This window comes from Panthera tigris, chromosome E1 (genome assembly GCF_018350195.1).
Source record: "Panthera tigris isolate Pti1 chromosome E1, P.tigris_Pti1_mat1.1, whole genome shotgun sequence".
Classification (NCBI taxonomy): Eukaryota; Metazoa; Chordata; class Mammalia; order Carnivora; family Felidae; genus Panthera; species Panthera tigris.
The window spans coordinates 17,460,201-17,479,025 of NC_056673.1; the positions used below are offsets into that span (position 1 = coordinate 17,460,201).

The 18,825-nt window shown below is 51.4% G+C and overlaps 2 protein-coding genes across 10 annotated transcripts in view; one reads left to right on the forward strand and one right to left on the reverse strand.

The window, feature by feature from the left end:
* MYO18A (myosin XVIIIA) overlaps window positions 1-18,825 on the forward strand; it is a 102,040-nt gene that overhangs the window by 21,743 nt on the left and 61,472 nt on the right. Inside the window, exon 1 of one of the 8 annotated variants that reach the window (XM_042967125.1) lies at window positions 15,293-15,394. The exons of 5 other annotated variants lie outside the window; for them this stretch is intronic. In XM_042967125.1, coding sequence (XP_042823059.1) covers window positions 15,389-15,394 — 6 coding nt within the window. In that variant the 5' untranslated portion in view covers window positions 15,293-15,388. Of the gene's footprint in view, window positions 1-15,292; window positions 15,395-16,869; window positions 16,889-18,825 lie in introns of those variants that run through there. 2 more of the 8 variants (XM_042967124.1, XM_042967126.1) reach the window with 2 other exon arrangements.
* LOC122233659 lies at window positions 663-16,078 on the reverse strand. Of its 2 annotated transcripts, XR_006211315.1 has the most exons (6): window positions 15,797-16,078; window positions 15,189-15,276; window positions 7,719-7,963; window positions 5,052-5,108; window positions 1,704-1,818; window positions 663-1,359 (listed from the first exon to the last, which is right to left on the reverse strand). XR_006211315.1 is itself a non-coding variant. In XM_042967127.1 (5 exons), exons 1-5 carry the CDS (start codon window positions 16,076-16,078, stop codon window positions 1,804-1,806), a joined length of 687 nt encoding a protein of 228 aa, XP_042823061.1. In that variant the 3' UTR covers window positions 1,658-1,803. The 2 variants fall into 2 exon arrangements, 1 of the variants encoding a protein (XP_042823061.1); XM_042967127.1 differs by lacking the exon at window positions 663-1,359 and having other exon boundaries at window positions 1,658-1,818.

Here is an 18,825-nt window from a genome sequence, read left to right on the forward strand (position 1 = left end):
AGAGGGCCAGGGTGCGTGCTGGGGCACCCCAACGGCTCCCCTGTTGGGGCCTGGGCCTCATTCCCATCCTCCATGGGAAATGCAAACATCTGTCTCTCCTATGGGTCCGGCGGAACCTGGGCTTCTGGAGCTGTGGAGCTCAGGAGAAGCAGTGGGAGGCCTTGGGGACCAGAAACTCCCCCTCAGTGAGGAGAGAACGTGGCTGGCCATATCCCACAAGCCTCACTTCCTCCAGCCGGTGAGTCAGGAAGGGGAGCCGCCTCGGATTCCAACTTCAGGTGGGGCCGTGGACTGCCAAACCCAGGTTCTCTGGCCTGTGGGGACCTACCAGCCTTGGTAGGAGGTAACACTGCTGGCTTTGTCACCCTCATCTGTCCCCCTTTCTCTGGGCCCCATAATGCCTCCAGGACCTGGTTCCCTCTCTTAGCGACCCTTCCGGCCTCTGTGCCCCTTGCCCTCTGATCTCAGTTCTACCGGCCCCTCCCTTCCACTCCCATTTCTGCAAGGAGCTGACTCACTTCCTCTCTCCCTCCCCAGCTACTCTCACCGCCAGGCCCTATGGCGCGCAGGGTACCCACAGGGAGGGGAGATTTCTCACAGGGCACCTCCTGGGCTCTTTTTCCTGGCAGTAAGACTGAGGCCGCCCCTGGCTCTGGGCAGAAGAGGGCTGGGGGGGGGGGTGAGGGTACATGGCTCTGGGCTGTAGGAAGGCCAGATGCAAATGGCCTTGGAGCCTTGACACAATCACGGTGGGATGTCAGGAAGCCTTGAAGGGCACCTGCTCCGTGTCACCCTGTGGGCTTGGTTCTGTAGAAGAAAAAGCCTGAAGATGTCATCCCTGTGATCAGGAAGCCTGTGCTTTCTCTAGAACAGAAGACATCTGCAAAAAGATAGATCTCAGCCCGGGGTGGCATGGGCTAGTGGCCAAGCAGTGAGAGCACTGTCAGGCAGGATGATACGGTCATGACTCTCTGTGACACCCAGTTTGATGGCCAGCCCCATCGCATCATGGGGAAGGTATCTGGAGATTCCAGGGCCAGGGTGAGGAGAAGAATCTGATACTGTCTCCCTGCTGGTTCTCCCTGCCGGTTCTCCCTGCCGGGAGCCTGCCTCCTGCCTCTCCTGGCCCCTGCCTTCTCGAAGATATGTGGACCGGCCTGGTTGTGGGATTGATTGCAGAAGCCGGCAGCAGAACAGCAGAAGGTTTCCTGCCTGAGTGGCTGGCATCTCCTAGCTTGGCCTCCTTGGAGCTATCCAGGCTGTGGAAGCCAGTGCGCCTGGCACTGCGGGCACTGGGGACGCAGACTGTGCTGGGCCTGGCACAGCCTCGGATCCTCCCCTGCGGGTGGCCTAGATTACCTAAAGAACACAAGCACAGGGTAAGGTCGAGTCCCTAATCACTTGGCCATGCATCAAGTTCAATAGAGGCCAAAGGGAAACTGGGCCTCCCTCCTGAGAAGCCTGTGGCCCTGTCATGGGCTGTCTTCCTAGAATCAAGTGACCGGCAACATTCCTGTTCCCCTTAGCACTTGGCTTTGCCTGGCAAAGAAGCCTGCAATGATCCTGATTCTGGCCTCAGGATTTCTGGACAATGACAGGTGTTTCATATTTAGATGAGGTTGAGGGTGACAGGCTGGTATGAGGCCTAGGTGTGGCGAAGGTGAAGGGCACCAGCCTGACCACCCCACCCCAAATAGTCTCACCCTTGCTGGTGGGAGGTGAACCGCCCCACACAGGCACGCGGATGCCTGTCTGTTGCTCCTCTTCCAGCCCTTCTTTATTGTTCCTCGCCACCACCCATCGCTACTTGGCCTTGACCTGTGGAGCAGAACCAGGCTTTGTGACAGAACACCTCGTTGGGAAATGGCTTGGGATACACACGCACACACGCACGCACACACACTCGCTCACACACACTGTAAAGTTCAGTCCGGGTATCTTTTTCTTTCAGACTCTTCCAAAGCATTTCTACCGTCAGCCTCCAGGCCTTCTAACCTGCCTTCACCTTCTCTGTCCAGACCAGAGGACTTGGTCTCTGGGGCAGGGGAAGGCAGAGTTTTCTGGCTTCTGTCAGGGCCCTGGGTTCCCCTCCCAGCCCTTGTGTCTTTCTTAGCACGCTGGTTTTCAGGTCTCTCCTCTGTGCCTCTGAAAGAGGAACCCGTTCTATCAAGCGTCCCCTGTTCTCCCTCCCTACTCATTCTCTTCAAAATCCAAAAACTGCGTATCTTGTTGTTGCTATAGAAACAGATGCTTGGCAAATAGGAAGTTGGATTGAAGGGCTGGTTTTGGTTGCAGGGACTGTTTTCAGCAAATTTGGGGAGGGGAAAGAAGAGGCGGGAGGCATAGGCAGAAGGGCCCACAAATCGGAAGTTGCAGATGATTATGTATGTATTGTTAATACGTTGGTGTGTATTGGGTACAACATGGACTCTGGAGCTGGACTCCTGGGTTCGAATCCTGACTCTGCTACTTACTAGCCGTGTGATCTTCGGCAAATGATTTAATTTCTCTGTGCCTCACTTTCCTTATCTGTAAAATAAGAATGGTAATAGCACTTTCCTGGTAAGATTGCTTTGAGGAGTAAATGAATCAATACATGCAAATCACTTAGAATAGCGTTGTCATCATCATTAATCTGTCTCTAAAGTGCTGGGAGGTACTTGGTGCCTGGGAGTTTGATGGGCCATCTGCCCACAGGAATGCCACATGCCTGTTAATGACTCAGCCCTGCTGGGGAAGGGGGGGCAGGGAGCTTTACTCCTGTCCCCAGAATGGCGCTTTTACCCTCCAGGTGAAGATAGGGAAATAGGGCCCAGATTTGTCCACAGGTTTACTCAGGGCCAGGAGGCAGCCACAGAGCATGTCCTGGGGCTTTCCCCTGGGCTTCTAAACTAGTCTGTAGTTTGATGCATCTTTAAAATTGTGCCACTTTCCCTTTCTCCATGACTGCCTCCAGTCAAATTCTTGGCGGACGCCAACAACTTTGGAATACCAGGCTTCTTCCTACCGATTTGTTTTCCAGTCGAACCACCAGACTCTACTTTTTTGTGGTCTCTCTACACCTTATTTTGCTTCTTCACGCCTGCCTTGCTTCTGGATCAGAGCTAAGCACGAACTGAGGACAGAATGGAGGCACGGAAAAGAGAGGCAGTCCCAACCTACCAGTTCCTGGGTCTGTTCTCTGCTCCTCATCACACATATGAGCCTGCCCAGACACTCGCACTTGGATTTTCTAACTACTGTAGCAAAACCTTTCATATGAAGTGCCTGTGATAGAATGTGATTGCTGTCAGATCCGTGTCCTGTTCCCTTGTTCCTGTTGGAGCCACTCTAGCCTGGCAAGCGAGCCCTGAGCTCCTTTCTCTACCATGTCCTCCTCCCCCGCTTCCTCATTCGGTTCTTTCAGCGAGTGACGCAGGGAGGTGCCCGGTTACGTTCCCTGTTGCCCCATGGGCAGAACTCCCGGCATGCTGCTCAGGACAAGGTTTTATTGGCCTCATTTGCCCTTGAAAGTTCAGGGTCTTGCTGGGACATCTCTCTCTGGAGCACTAACATCAGATGAGTCCGGCAGCGGGTCGTGTGGGGAAGCCCTCAGGCCACTACATTCCAGATGTCTTACCCATGCATGGTCCAGAGACTCTGCAGAAACAAGGAACAATTGTGCGGCACTAAGGGGCTTTCTCCCAGGCCTGGGATGCCTTGGAGTGGGGGCTGGCTTCCATTCAGCTTTGCCTTTTCAGCCCCTCTGCATCTGGCTTCTGCTCCCTGGCTGGTTGTTAAGTTGTGGCTAAATTGTCTCCCCCTCCCCCATTTCTTCTGAGGCCTAGGGGTCAAGGCAAGGCACATGGGGACAGGAGTCTAAGCAGATTCTGGGGCAGGGGCGGGAGAGAACAGCAGGTGGTCGGGGGGCAACACCTGAAGGAGTCTTTGGCAAGGAAGACCAGGACATGCTGAAAGGGGATTCTCTAGATCGGACCTGTCCAATAGGACACTCTGCCAGCATGGGAATGTTCAATAGTCTGTGCTTTCCAACTTGGTAGACATTATCCATATGTGGCTCTTGAGCGCTTGAAATGTGGCTGGCATGACTGAGAAACTGAATCTTAAAAAAAATTTTTTTTTGGTTTTCATTTAATCAAAAGTATTCCCATTGTTTCTTTTTTTTTTTTTTTACTTAAAAAAAATTCTTTTTGATGTTTATTTACTTTTGAGAGAGAGACACACAGAGCATGAGCAGGGGAGGGGCAGAGAGAGAGGGAGACACAGAATTGGAAGCAGGTTCTAAGCCGTCAGCACAGAGCCCGACGCGGGGCTCCAGCTCACAAGCCGCGAGATCACGACCTGAACCGAAGTCGGGCGCTTAACCGACTGAGCACTGAGGCGTCCCTCCTGTTGTTTCGATTTAACTTAAATGTAGGTAGCCACACGTGGCTCGTGCCTACCACACCGAGCAGTGCAGCTCCAGATAGCTCTCAGAAAAAAATGGTGGCGGGCTCTTGAAGGCTTCTCTCGTCTCGCAGTTCCCCTGATGAGGCCGGGGGATGCTGGCCTTTTCCCTTCCTCTCACGAAGGAAGGCTTGTCCACTCTGGCAATTTCTACACTTCACCAGCTCTGGAATCCTGATGCCCTGGGGCCAACAGGTCCGTGGCTGTTGCACGGGCTTCCGTTGCTTCCGTGGGGAAGCAACTGGGGCAGTGCTTCCCCACCTTGCCAAGCATGTTTTCTGCCCAGCTTTGTAACACACAGGTGCTCACATGCCCCAGTGGATTTGGCCAAGGCTGTTACTGTGGAGGTGGTGGGTTGGTAGGAAAAGCAGAAGCTTTTGCTTCTTTCTTCCTACTTCTATGGAGAGTGAGTTCGAACTTTATTTCTACTTTAAAGGACTCTAGAAACAGGCCCAGTTAGGGCCTCCAGAGGTGAACACACAGATCCTCAAACACGTGTTGAGGGTCTAGTGTTTGGAGGAACCGGATGCTTCTTGAAAGCAGTCGCCCTGACTTTGAGAATAAGCACCATAGGTTTCCAACTCTCACACCCAGGAAGATCTTACCGATGTTTTATTTAAATCCGTGCGGCTGACCCTTAAGCTGGCTTTCCTTTTTTTCTTCTGTGGAAATAGAGAAGTCTTGTCAGTTATGTGAAAAAGAGAACAATAGTTCATTATGCTTATTCTCTCATGTCTGCCAGAGGGGGTGGGGACGGGTATATTGTGTGTGTGGTACATTTGGTAGACTCAGAAGTTAACCAAGTCTGGGTGGGATTTGGGCAGGGTATGGAGGATTTCGTCAAGGGTGGCCCTTGGCCTTGTGGGAGCTTGGCAAAGCAGAGGCAGTTTGGAAATCCCCAGGGGCCAAGAGGAAATCCCCCGCAGCCCAGAGTGCTCCCGGAGCAGCAGACCTACTGGAGTGGTCCCTGCAGGCAGCCAGGATCTGACTCTGAGGGGCAGACTCCTAGTCTTAGCAGAGAGGACAAGCCCAGACGTCACCACTTGGGCTCTGTGCCCTTGAGATGGTGTGGTGTCACCAGGCTCTGAGCAAACCTTTGGGTGTGCTAAGGCAGGGCCTAGGGGACTGCCAAGCCCGAAGCGCAAGTGGTAGTGAGGGTAGTGATCTGGGGCTGCCCCCACCTCCCCGGAATTTCCTAGACTGCTAGTCTCAGACCACTCCCCCGCACACATGTTTAAAGCTTCCCTGGAAGTCTTCTGTTTATTCATGTATTCATCCATTCATCCATTTTATTTCAGCAATAAGCATTTATTGAGTGCCTACTATTTGCAGGGCTGTGTTGGGTTTTGGGAATGGAGCGACGATAAAACAAAGGCGGCGCTGAGCTCATCACTGCCCCTTCTTGCCTTATCCCTCCAGGATAAAGCGAGAGGCCATCTTGCCGCGGCAGCCCCCTCTGTCTTGAGTTCCCGGGGGACGCCTCTTGGGGGCGTGGCCTGGACGCCAGCCTTGCGGCGGTGAAATCCCGCGGCTTCGGCAGCAAGGGCTGGCGAGAAGGGGGAGGCCGCCCTCTGCCGGTCTCTGGAGGCGCTGCAGGGCGGGTGCGTCCCGGGGCTCTGGATGCATGTGCGCATGTGCAATGGTATGGGGCCTGGCCCCTCCCCCGGCTCCGCCCCTGCGTCTGCCGGCGGCTGGGCTGGGCTGGGCAGGGAAGCGCGGGCCCAGTGTGGCGGGGGCCTGGGGCTCCCACCAGCCACGACCACCTGGAGGGCAGCAGTGTCTGGGCCCAGCCCTGCACCTTTCCCCACTTCAGGTTACACTTCTCAGTGCTCCTTGCCGTCCCTGTGGCCATCCCTGTTCTTAAAGGGGTTCTGTCCTCTTCCACTTTGGGATCCACTCATCATTGACGTCTAGTAAAATTTCAAAAAAAATTCGTACTTCAGAGACTACCAGGCACTGCCTACTAACACTGTTATTTCATAAAAGAGAAGCCATTTGTTACACACACACACACACACACACACACACACTTTAAAAATAAAAGATCATCCTTTCCAGGAGAGAGAAGGCACTGGTGCTGAGGAACTCTGAAACTGCTCTCTGGGGTGTCCCTGGAGTGATGGGGAGCCCTCCTCCCCCAAGAGGCTGGTCCCCTCCAGCTCTAAGGGCTGAGTGCTTGAAACGTGCATGCCCCCTTACTGAGGGGCTAAATAAGTTCTATTAATGACATTTTATACCTTGCAAATTAGTAATAATACAAGCTTGGAGATAACTATCTACTTGATAGCCATCTACTTGGAGACAGGGTTTATAGACTTTTCTTTTAAAGGAGTTTTTTAAAATTTATTTTAACATTTATTTATTATTGAGAGACAGAGACAGAGCATGACCATGGGAGGGGCAGAGAGAGGGGAAGACACAGAATCCGAAGCAGGCTCCAGGCTCTGAGCGGTCACCACAGAGCGCCATGCGGGGCTCAAACTCACAAACCGCAAGACCATGACCTGAGCGGAAGTCAGACGCCTTACCGACTGAGCCACCCAGGCACCCCGGGAGTTTTGGTTTAAAGAACTAGAGAGGCAAATAGGGTCAGATGAGTATTATTTTAGGGTGTTAAATAGAACCTCAGGCCCAGTGTTTTTCAAGCTATCTCCCTCTAAATCAGCCTCCATCGGACATTACTGTTTTGGACAGTGGCTTCATGCTGTTCTTTTGAAATCTTGACAGCTTGAAACCTTGGAGGCTTTAGATCTTCTTCCCAACCCCTCCTGTCAACTTTGTGCCCATTTCCCATCCTCCCCCGTAGCCACCAAGTCTCTGTCTCGAATCACCCTCTCTTCCCCATCCACTGCCAGAACAGGGCAACCCTCTGCCCATCTTTCTTCTGGCCCTCACCTTGACTTCCAATGGTCTTTCAGCTTTCAGCCTCCTTTGCTTCCCAGCATCCTCCTGTTAGATCAGCATTCATAAAACACAGTTTGATCATGCCCCTTCTCTCTCCAGAAACCTGCTGTGACTCCTACTGTTTTCCAGGCAGGAGACAGAGTGCAAGGAGCTGGCTCTAGAGTCGGAATGGCTCACCCCGGCCTTGCCAATCACTATCTGTGTGGTTTTGGGCAAGGTATTTAACCGCTGTAAGCCTTACTTTCCCAGCCTGAAGTTCCTCTTTTGCAGCCCTCACCTCCCAGAGTTTTGTGAAGAAAACGAGTAACACTGTCCCTGACTCATGGCTAGTGCTCAGTATGTGTCTGCTTTGTCCTTATGCCGCTTACCTTACTTTTTTCCTCAGGTACAGCCCTTTGAGTTGCAAGTGACAGAGCCCAGCTGACCTGGTTTAAAATGAAGAAATGCATGGGCTCAAACATCTGAAATATGCAGGGGGTAGAACTGGCTATAGGCTCAGTCTTACCTAGAGACTTAAACAGGACCCAGGCCTTTTCTGTCTCTCGGTTCATCTTCCATACTGGCTCCGTCCTCAGACAAGTGGTGACAAAATGGCACAGCACCAGGTTCAGGTCTTGTGGGAAAAGAAGTGTGTGACTCAGTAATCCCAAACTTTCGTGATATGTCCTTGATACTGATTGGGTTCACATGCCTTCCACAAACCCATCCCTATAGTCTGGGGAGATGATACACTCATCGGCCAGACTCAAGTCATATGCTAGGGTAGGTCCCCAAGGGAAAATTAGGGTGCTGTGTTCAGAGGTTGGAGGAGTGGACAGTGGGCAGCTGAAAGAATGCCTGTCTACTGTGGCAGATGGGGCTTCTTGATCTGGCCTCACCTACCTTTCCAGCTTTGTCTCTCATCGTTTACCTATGTGTGTCCTACACTTCATCCAAATTTACTGTCTGTTTTCCCAACTCCTTGCCTTCTCTTATTCTACTCCTTTACCCTGAAATTCTCTTCCTCCCTCACCTCCACATTACAGATTTTCTTCTATCTTTCACGGCTCAGCCCCAAGCTGCCCCTAAGCTGTCTGCCTAACTCCCCAACAGGAAAAGGTCTCTGCCTCTGAATTTTCCTAGAACATTATCCACGGTCCTGTTGGAGCATTGAGCAGATTCTAGATTGAATTATAATTGTTTGGGTACATTTGTTATCTCTTCTTCTGGTCTGTATGTTTGTTGAGGTCAGGAACTATGTCTGCTTTCTCTTGTTGCAATCACTCGCTCAGTTATGTACCAAGCACTAGGTAGGTGCAAGGGACCTAACAATGAACAACACACATATCACCTCTGCCTTAGGAAGCTCACAGTCTAGCTGTGAAGAGACAGAAAAAGAAGCAGGCATCGTGCTTCCCCACAGTGTTCACCTTGAGGTATTACAAGTAATTGCTAGTTGAAAGCCTGAATGGCTTCCTTTGCTCCTCAGAGCCTCCTGGGTAGCCTGGTCCCCCCACCCCTGCTCCCACTGCTCTGCGTCTGGCCCAGCACCAGTAACAGAGCCAAGGACCCTTCACTCACCCCCCCCAGAGAGCAGAGTCCTTGAAGTTGTTACTCTATCTGGATATCCCTTTTTTCCCTATTGTGTTCTACCAGGTGAATTTCACCAGCACCTTTCACCTCAGTGAGTTAAATGCAGTGGATACTTATCGAACACCTACTGTGTGCCTAGTGCCGGCGGGAGATCTAAAAAGAAGGAGGAAATGGTCCCTGCTGTCCAGGGAGAGAAAACTGAACCATAACCACAGATAGATTACCATTCAAAATATTAGTTTACGCTGTGTAGTTGTGGCATATACACATTAAACTTTAGTAAATTCCAGGGGTGCCTGGGTGGCTCAGTCGGTTAAGCATCCAACTTCAGCTCAGGTCGTGATCTCACAGTTGGTGAGTTCGAGCCCTGCATCAGGCTCTGCATTGACAGCTCAGCTCTGTGCTGACTGTAGTCTAAAATGGAAACATGTATTTTGTGTATTTCTTTTTGTCATAGGCTGTGCATGTATCTGTTTTCCTGCAGATACATGGAATATACAAAAACATGTGTACTATACTTTGGGAACAATTAAAGGGATTTTCAAGAGTACTTTTGACTATATTCTATATTTGCCTTACAGGCTGGCTTTAGAATCTAACCCCTGTAGTATCTATGTAGGTCCCATTGTATCTCGCAGAGCACCATATTGAGTAGATTGAAGAACCACCCTATGTACAAGGTGATATTTAGGTGTAGACAGTACTGTGGTTTTGAAAATAATTTAATCACTGCCTGCAATTTGCCAGGCACAATGCCAGGTGATTTATATGTACTTTTTTTTTTTAACGTTTGTTTATTTTTGAGGAGGGGGAGGGGCAGAGAGAGAGGGGGATGGAGGAGCCGAAGCAGGCCGCACGCTGTCAGCAGAGAGCCTGATGCAGGGCTTGAACTGATGAATGATGAGATCATGACCTGAGCTGAAGTCAGATGCTTAACCAACTGAGCCACCCAGGCGCCCCTACTATTTTTTTTAACTTTTTTTTAATGTTTATTTATTTTTTGAGAGACAGAGCATGAGTGGGGGAGGAGCAGACAGAGAGGGAGACACAGAATCTGAAGCAGGCTCCAGGCTCCTAGCTGTCAGAACAGAGCCCGATGCAGGGCTCGAACACATCAACCATGAGATCATGACCTGAGCTGAAGTCAGACGCTTAACTGACTGAGCCACCCAGGTGCCCCTATTTTTTTTTTTTTTTTTAATTCTCAGAACAACCCCATAAGGGAGGTATACTATTCTAAGGCAAAAAAGTGGAAACTCTAAGAAGCTGAGTTTCACTTTCCCTTAGGTCAGACAGTGAGAAAGAGGCCGAGCTGGGATTCAGCACAGCTAGGCGTGCCTGGCTGGAAGTGTGTGCTCTTTGCACATTGTCACCATGCAGGCCTTGAGGTCTGGGGAGGGCTTTGTGAAGGAGGTGAGACTCAAGATGGACCTTGACAGATGGGAGGGTTCGGCAAGGTAGAAAGGCATTTACAAGTAAATGCTCTGGTGGTGATGAAGGCAGGGGACCCTGGGAAGATCTGCCTAAGAGAGTGAGAGCAAGGAGTGCTGGGGAGAGGGAGAAAGGGGAAGGAGGCAGGCCAAGGGGTCTGGGGTGGGCTGGCTGGCTGTGGGAGTGACTGTGTGGCCCCCTGGAGTCATAGGGTAGGCTTATGCAGAGTGGGCCAGGCCGGGAGGCAGCACTGACCTTTGGGCATCAGAGAGACTGGTTGTGGCTGTGTGTGAAGCTGAATGGGTTGCCAGGGCCTCAGGTTTCCCTCTGAAGAGGTCTGCCCTTGTCCCTGCTCCGAGATGATCTCCATCAGTAACACGAGTCAGCTCACAGACAGAACTGACAGCATCTCGTCATCCGAGCAGAAAAGAGGAGTGATCAACACGTGGTTTCTAACAATTCAGAACAAGACTCTGAGGGTAAAGTGACACCTCAGTCTCCCGGAAGTCATCTTCCAGAGTGCTGCTGAATGGAAGGTGGGCCTAGAAGACCCTCTAGAATGCGTGGGAAAACTCAGACCTTCCCTCACAGGAGAGTGGTCTCTGGTATTCCGTTTGCTCTGCTCTGGGCTCTTTCGTATCAGGCATGGTTATCTAGTTTTCTAGATTATCTAGTTTTGGCAGAAACTGCTTGTTAGAAGGAAGTGAGACTGTTGGGGACAGGCATGCTGACAGGCAGAGTAACAGCTGATGGCCTGACAGGGTAAGGGACAAAAGAACTAAAAAGCAAGTATATGGACACAAAGGGCATCTGGCCTTCCTAACATGGGTGCGGAGCGAGGCCGCAGGCTGACTGCTGTACCCAGGACAGGGTTGGTGCCCTTTGAGAGTGGCCAGGGACATTGGTAGGACAGGGGCCCAGCCGGGAAGTCAGGAGTCATCACAGTGGGGATGATGTGCCCTTCCGTACAAGATGGAAACGGATTGGATTCAAGAGAGGGAGCTCAGAGTTTGAGATGTTTGAGATGGGTTCAGAGTGTTATTCTTAAGAATCTATAAAATGTTTATTTGTATGATTACAGATAGCAGTAGAATTTAGGAAACTACTCAAAATAGAAAGCATTTTGTGCCTTAAAGGGAATAGTCATCAGTTACCTGGAAATTTTGCTTGGGATGCTTTTCTTTTCTCCCCGCTAGTGATCACAGATAGAGAACAATAGTTAAAACTATTGCAAACTTTTTTTTTCCCAATAAGTTTATTTAAAACTTATGTGTTAGGGGGCGCCTGGGTGGCTCAGTCGGTTGGGCGTCCGACTTCGGCTCAGGTCATGATCTCACGGTCCGTGAGTTCGAGCCCCGCGTCGGGCTCTGGGCTGACAGCTTGGAGCCTGGAGCCTGCTTCAGATTCTGTGTCTCCCTCTCTCTGACCCTCTCCCGTTCATGCTCTGTCTCTCTCTGTCTTTAATAAACATTAAAAAAAAAATTTTAAACTTATGTGTTAGACACTGTTCCTAGAGCTTTGCAAGCAGTAACTCACTTAATGCCTACAATAACCCTGTGTGGTGGGTACAATTATTTTCCCTCCTTGTACAGGTGAAGAAATCAAAGCACAGGGTTAAATTGTATAGCTCACCAGATGGACAAGCCAAGATTGAACCAGGCAGACTGGCTCTGGAAGTCTCACTATTGACCATGGTACACCATGAAGAATTCCTTTATTTTTATTATTATTATTTTATTTTATTTCATTTTTTATTTTAATTTTATTTTTTATTTTTGAAATTTATATCCAAATTAGTTAGCATATAGTGCAACAATGATTTCAGGAGTAGATTCCTTAGTGCCCCTGACCCATTTAGCCCATCCCCCCTCCCACAATCCCTCCAGTAACCCTCAGTTTGTTCTCCATATTTATGAGTCTCTTCTGTTTTGTCCCCCTCCCTGTTTTTATATTATTTTTGTGTCCCTTCCCTTATGTTCATCTGTTTTGTCTCTTAAAGTCCTCACATGAGTGAAGTCATGTGATTGTTGTCTTTCTCTGACTGGCTGATTTCACTGAGCATAATACCCTCCAGTTCCATCCACGTAGTTGCAAATGGCAAGATTTCATTCTTCTTGATTGCCGAGTAATACTCCATTGTATATATATATACCACATCTTCTTCATCCATTCATCCATCGATGGACATTTGGGCTCTTTCCATACTTTGGCTATTGTTGATGGTGCTGCTATAAACATGGGGGTGCCTGTGTCCTTCGAAACAGCACACCTGTATCCTGTGGATAAATGCCTAGTAGTGCAATTGCTGGGTCATAGGGTAGTTCTATTTTTAGTTTTTTGAGGCACCTCCATACTGTTTTCCAGAGTGGCTGCACCAGCTTGCATTCCCATATTATTATTTTTTTTAATGCTTATTTTTGAGAGAGACTGTGAGCAGGGGAGGGGCAGAGAAAGAGGGAGACACAGAATCCAAAGTAGGCTCCGTGCTGTCAGCATAGAGCCTGACGCAGGGCTCAAACCCATGAACCGTGAGATCATGACCTGAACTGAAGTCGGACGCCTACCTGAGTGAGCCACCCAGGCGCCCCATGAATAATTCCTTTAAAACAGTGCTTCTCAGAATCACCTGGAGGGCTGGTTAAAACACAAGTGCTGGGCCACATATCCAGAGTTTTTGATTCAGTAGGTCTTGAGCGGGGCCCAAAAATTTACATATCTAACAAGTTCCTAGGTGATGCTGATGCCGCTGGTCTGGGGACCACACTTTGAGAAACAACCCCTTCTTTATTTTTATATTTTTATTTACTTTTGAGAGAAAGGGAGACAGAGTGTGAGCGGGGGAGGGGCAGAGAGAGAGGGAGAAACAGAATCCAGAGAAGGCTCCAGGCTCAGAGCCCGACACAGGGCTTGAACCCACGAACCATGAGATCATGACCTGAGCCAAATGAAGTCGGATGCTTAACCAACTGAGGCACCCCGAGAGACAAACCCTTTCACTTACTGAGACTTCCCCAGTCTCCAACTGACTATGTAAAAGAGTCACTGTGGGCAGGACCTTTGTTTTGCAGGTGAGGGGCTTGGAAGTCACTTGGCTGTGGTCACACAGCTAAATTGTTCACTCATTCATCCATTTATGCCCTCGGTGATGTTTTTACATGTTTATTTTATTTTTGAGGGCAAGCACAAGCAGGGGAGGGGTGGAGAGAGAGGGGGACCGAGGATCTGAAGTGGGTTCTGTGCTGACAGCAGCAAGCCTGATGTGGGGCTCGAACTCACAAACTGAGAGATGGCCTGAGCTGCAGTTGGATGCTCAAGCCCCCGAGCCACCCAGGCACTCCCACGCACTCAGTGATTGAACGACAGGGAACCTCTGCATCAGGCCTTATGCTGCTTTCAGATTGAGCAGTTCTCAGCCTCAGCTGCATGTAAGAATCACTTGGGGGAACTTTTAAAAATCCTAGTGTCCAGGCCTCCCTCCCGGGCCGATTAAATCAGAAACTAGGAGGAAAGGGTGGGATTCAGGCATCGATATTCTCAGAGTCCCACAGGGGATTTCAGTCTGCAGCCCCACTTGGCACCAATATGTCAAGAAAGCCTAGGGGATGTGAAGATCTCTAACACAGCACATGCCCCAATAGGGCCAGATGATCTCCCTGGGAAGACACAGCAAGCAGTCCCTAGAAAGCAGAGGCACCGGCCCCACGCCCTCATGGCCGTGGGTGACTCCGCTTGTACAGTGTGTGACAGGGAGGAGGCAGAGCAGGCTTTTGTCCTCCCGGCCGGTGCTCACCAACCTTTGCACAGAGAAAGCCATGCTGTTTACAGGACCCACTGGGCACACGAGACTGGCCGGGGTGGCAGGCCTGGGGTCTCCAGCCACTCTGGTTGGACACTGGTTAGGTGACGGCTCTGTTCCAGACTTTCCCAGCACCCCCACCCCACCCCACCCTTTTTTTTTTTTTTCCTGGAGACAAGCTTCCTTTTTTCTGCAGAGCTGACAGCTTCAAAAGGCCTGTCGTTGGCTCCTTCCGAACGGCCCCCAGCTCCCATTTCAGCCTCTTGGAAGTTCCCAGCCCTGGTCTGGGCATCCTGTGGCACTAACCAAAGACCAGGGCCAGAGTCCCTCTTCATGAGGAGCCCTGGCTTTTCACCGGCAGCCCTTGCTCATTGGCCAGACACCCACGATTTCCTCTGCCTGCAGGGCTAAGGCCCACCCACCACACCCTCCTCCGTGCCTGCGCAGTCTCTGGCTGTGTGGGGTGAGGGATGTGCACACAGAGAGTACAGTTGATTCCTGCACTCAGTCCCCAGTGTATTTACAGCCAGGCAGCGACAGTGGGCCTCAGACTGATCGCGTGGGTCTCTACTCCTGTGGGACTTTACAGGATGGCTGCGTGGCTGCTGTTTGGGCACAGTGTGCAGCAGGCCCTGTGTGTTGGATTGGATATGACGTTAGTGGTTTTCTTGGCCTCTGCTGCAGTAATTAGATGGCTGGGGTGAGCCTATGATTTGTGTGTTCTCAAGAACACTGTGCTGTGATTGAGTGTTCATGCATGATGGTGTGTGTGTGTGTGTGTGTGTGTGTACGCAAATGTGCTTGTCTCATTCCTGGCCTGTGGGGCCGGGGGCTGCAGGTCTCAAATTCCTCTGCTATTTTTAGGGGCCATATCAGCTCAGCTGTCCGGGAGCCCGGGTGTGTGTCAGTAGGAAAGTCCCACCCTCCCTGTCCCTTGCCCCTAACCCTCCAACACTGCCTGCCCCCTACCTGTGCCCTCACTCTAATCGCCTCCTCTGCCCCTTCCCCACACTGTATCACCCTCTCCATCCCAGCATACCTGGTACCTGCAGTCCTGGTGGCCACTCAGTCCTTCCAACCGACGACAACCAACCGGCCAGGGTTGGGCAGCTCCGGACGGGAGGGGCCTGGAGAGAGGGAGGGGAACAGGGGCGGGGCTGCAGCCAGTGCTATTTTGAGAAGCTAACGGAGCAGCATCAGAGAGGAGACTCCTAGCTCCGGGTTGCTCCAGGCCAGGCCATGCGGGTGAGTGTCCCTCTGACCCCCCAACCCCGGAAACGTCCTAGGCTTCTCATGCTTGTTCCTCATTTATGAAAGGAGGAGCCTTTTTGTTATTTCCCCAGATGTGGCTGAAGGAGGTGGGGTGGGGGGGGGGGGGATGCTGCCTTGGGGCTTCTCTCCCAGCTTCTTGGTGGGGAGGGAATTATCCAGCCCAGGCAGCCTCACAACACCTCAGAGGCAAGGCCCTCCTGGGTCTGACTCATGACTTTAGGAGTTTTGGAGGGGGCACCATTTTCTAAACCTCAGTGTCCTGGGACTGCATCAGCTTGTCCACAGGCTGTGACACGCCTTCCCCACACACCATTAGTGCTGGAGGCCTTCGTTCCTTGGAACGCTATTTTCTTCCGAGGTCTGGAACCCCAGTACCTTCTTAGACACTGGGAAGTCTTGTTCCCTGCTTTGTGTTGCCAGCTTAGCCTTCCACCCTTCTTCCTCCTGGTAGACAAGAGAAAGGCGCTGGAGAGGGGTGGTTCTTGGAGTTGTCCGGACGGCCACCAGTGGACTCAGCGTGGCCTTCTGCATTTCTGTGGATCGGACACTCGGAAGGGGCGCAGATGGCATCTCGGGGATGCCCTGTCTGTAGGTCTCTTTCAAGCAGAGATTACTCCAGAAGAGTAAGTTCCTTAAAAAAGCCAGTGAGGCAGACATAGCTGCCTCCCAGTCGTTCCGTTCCCCCAGCGCCACCCCTCCCGGCCACCAAGGGTCAGGTTTTTAGTCGTGTCAGCAGTTGGCAGTGTGTGGGCTGGCCCAGTGCGGTGGTGTGCCCAGAGCCTGAGATGTGCCCATGGGCATTCGTATCTCCCTGTGCCCAAGGACTGCCTCGCCCCAGCCACACAACTGGTACCAGTGCTGAGGTGTGTGTGGGTAGCTGGGGTGGGGCCACAGAGACTCCTCACCCTGAGAGGTGGGTGCTTCCTGCCCTAGCTTCCTCCCCACACCACCCCAGCCTGGGTCCCCAGGCCACCAGCACCATGTTGAAGATTTGGGGCCATGTGTGACGATGGTGAGACAGACGGCAAAAGGCTCCGCAGAGGGGCAGCGAGTGTCCCCAGGGAAGGGAGGCCTCCCGCAGGTCCGGCCGTTGGAGGAGGAAACCCGGGCCCTTCTGCAACTGCAGTGGCAGCAGGAAGCCATTCCAGTGCACCTGCTTCCTCCGGGCTGGCCGGTAGTGACTGCAGGCGCTCGGCTGCTTTCTGTTCCGCCCTGGGGTGGGGGAGGGCTCTCACTGGAGGCTGGACCAAAGGGGCCAGGGTGTCCCTGCCAAGCTCTTCTCCCCCTCCTCCTTTGGCTGGCAGCATGGCCTTCAGGCCACTCCCCAGAGGGGCCTCGCTCCTCTCAAGCAGCTCTGTGCAAAGCTTGTTTGGGTCACAGTGGAAGGGCAGGTCATCTCTGGAAACCCCTGCTTTCTACCCCAGCTGTTATTCTGGCAGATGATGTCACGGAAGCTCAACGATGCAGGTGAATCAAGGGAGGTGGGGGCAGGGCTTGCTTCCATCCCTTAAAGTGAGCCTGGGAGGTTCTTGCTGGAGGACGGACCTGGGTGTGAGTTCTGATTTGCGACTCGCTGCCATGAGGCCTTGGCCGTGTCATTTCTGAGCTTCCTTTTGCTCATCTGTAAAGTAAGAATCATACTACTGTCTACTTCAGAGGAATACTGTAGGGGTTAAATGAGATAGTGCACGAAAAGGATTCAGCACGGTACCTGGCACTTAGTACATGCTCAGTAAAGGTTAACTGTTATTACTCTTACTACTGTTCTTTCTTCCCCATGCCCTCATCCTCCCTCTCGTTCTTAGATAAGTAGGTGCTAGGGTGGGATTGGTAGCGAGAGGGTCTCCGGAGAGCTACTCTTTGCTCCTCAGAGTGGGAAAGGAGACAGAGGAGGATGCCATGCCTCTTTCTTCTCCAAATGTGCAAGTTCCCTGGGTCACAGACGGCAGGATCTCCTCTTTCTCTTCCCACTGCCCTTGGGGGCTCCCAGCGTGGGGATATCTGCATGGACACTTGGCCTCGATGCGTTTTCCCAGGCTGGGTATTACATGCCTGTGGGGAGCCTGGGCGGAGGTGGAAAGATTCTCCTGGGGGCGTTTGTGCCCCCATTCCTCCCTGTGAGGGGCACAGAGGATGGTAAGTTAAGGGCTGATGGCCTTCGCAGGTCCATGCAGAGGGTAAAATGCAGCCTGGTCCAGCCCCCTGGGTGTTGGAAGCCTTCCCAGGCTGAGCATAGATGGGTCCCTCAGCACATCTCTTGGATTTCTCCTCTTTGACAACAAATGCTTTCAGCTATTATCTCCTCTGCTTTTTCTTTTTTATTGACTATTTAGCCATCTTTACAATAGAAATAAACAGTAAGTAACAAATACATAACAGAATAAATACCAAATGTCTCCATTGTGTCTAATTTACAAGATTGTGATGATGCCTGTTTGCATACTATTTAGGTTCTAGTTGCTTTGATTGATATTATTTTAGGTGGAGTTTTCCCTATGGTCACATTGATCATGTATTTGTTAGTTTAAGTGGCAACATAATGGCGCATTGTACCTAAGTATCATAGTTTAGCCAACCCTTCCCTAACTCTGGGCATTTGAGTTATTGCCAACTGGGGGCTGATATACAGAGTGCTTCTTTAAAAGTCTCTGCATGGGTTTGTGGGTGTTTTTTCTTTCTCTTCCTTTCTTTAAATCGACTTATTGCTTATACCTTCCTTAGATGGGGTGGCTAGGGCCAGAGGATGATGCATTTTATGGCTGTTGTTGCTTGCCAAAGAGCTACTAAGCAATTTCAGAGTGCCCCTGCCCTCCCCTTCCACCCCACGGCATTGAGCGTATACGATTTTTAATTGTTGCTCAGTTTAGAGATTTTGCCTCTCTTGTTTTGCCCTCGTCCCTGGGAATCAGGATTGGCAAGTGTTATTCTCCATAGTTTACAGTTGAGGGAAGAAACCAGATGGGAATAAGAAGTTGGCCAAAGATCCCCCGTTGCAGGACTGCCGTGCAGCCAACATTTATTTATTAAGCACCCACAGTATGATGGGTAGAATAGAGTTTGCGTCCGCGAAGAAACCACAGTCCAGGGAACGTTGTAGGCGCACAACCTGCTTGCGAATCCCAGGGCCGCCACTTACTGACTTTGGGGCCCTCAGCCAGGTACTTACCCTCTCTATTTCCTTATCTAAAAAGTGGGCTGTTGAGAGGATTAAATAAGGAGACAGTATGAAGCAACTGCCACTGTGCCTGGCTCCTAGCAAGTATTCCGTGAGCATTGGTTTCTCTTCCCTTCCCTCAACGGAAGAAGCCAGAAGTGCCAGAGAGAGTAGTCGGGGAGGTGGTCAGAGCCTCAGAGGGGCAGGATCGTGGCTGGGGTCTCCCTTTGCAAGTCTAGAAACTCTGTTT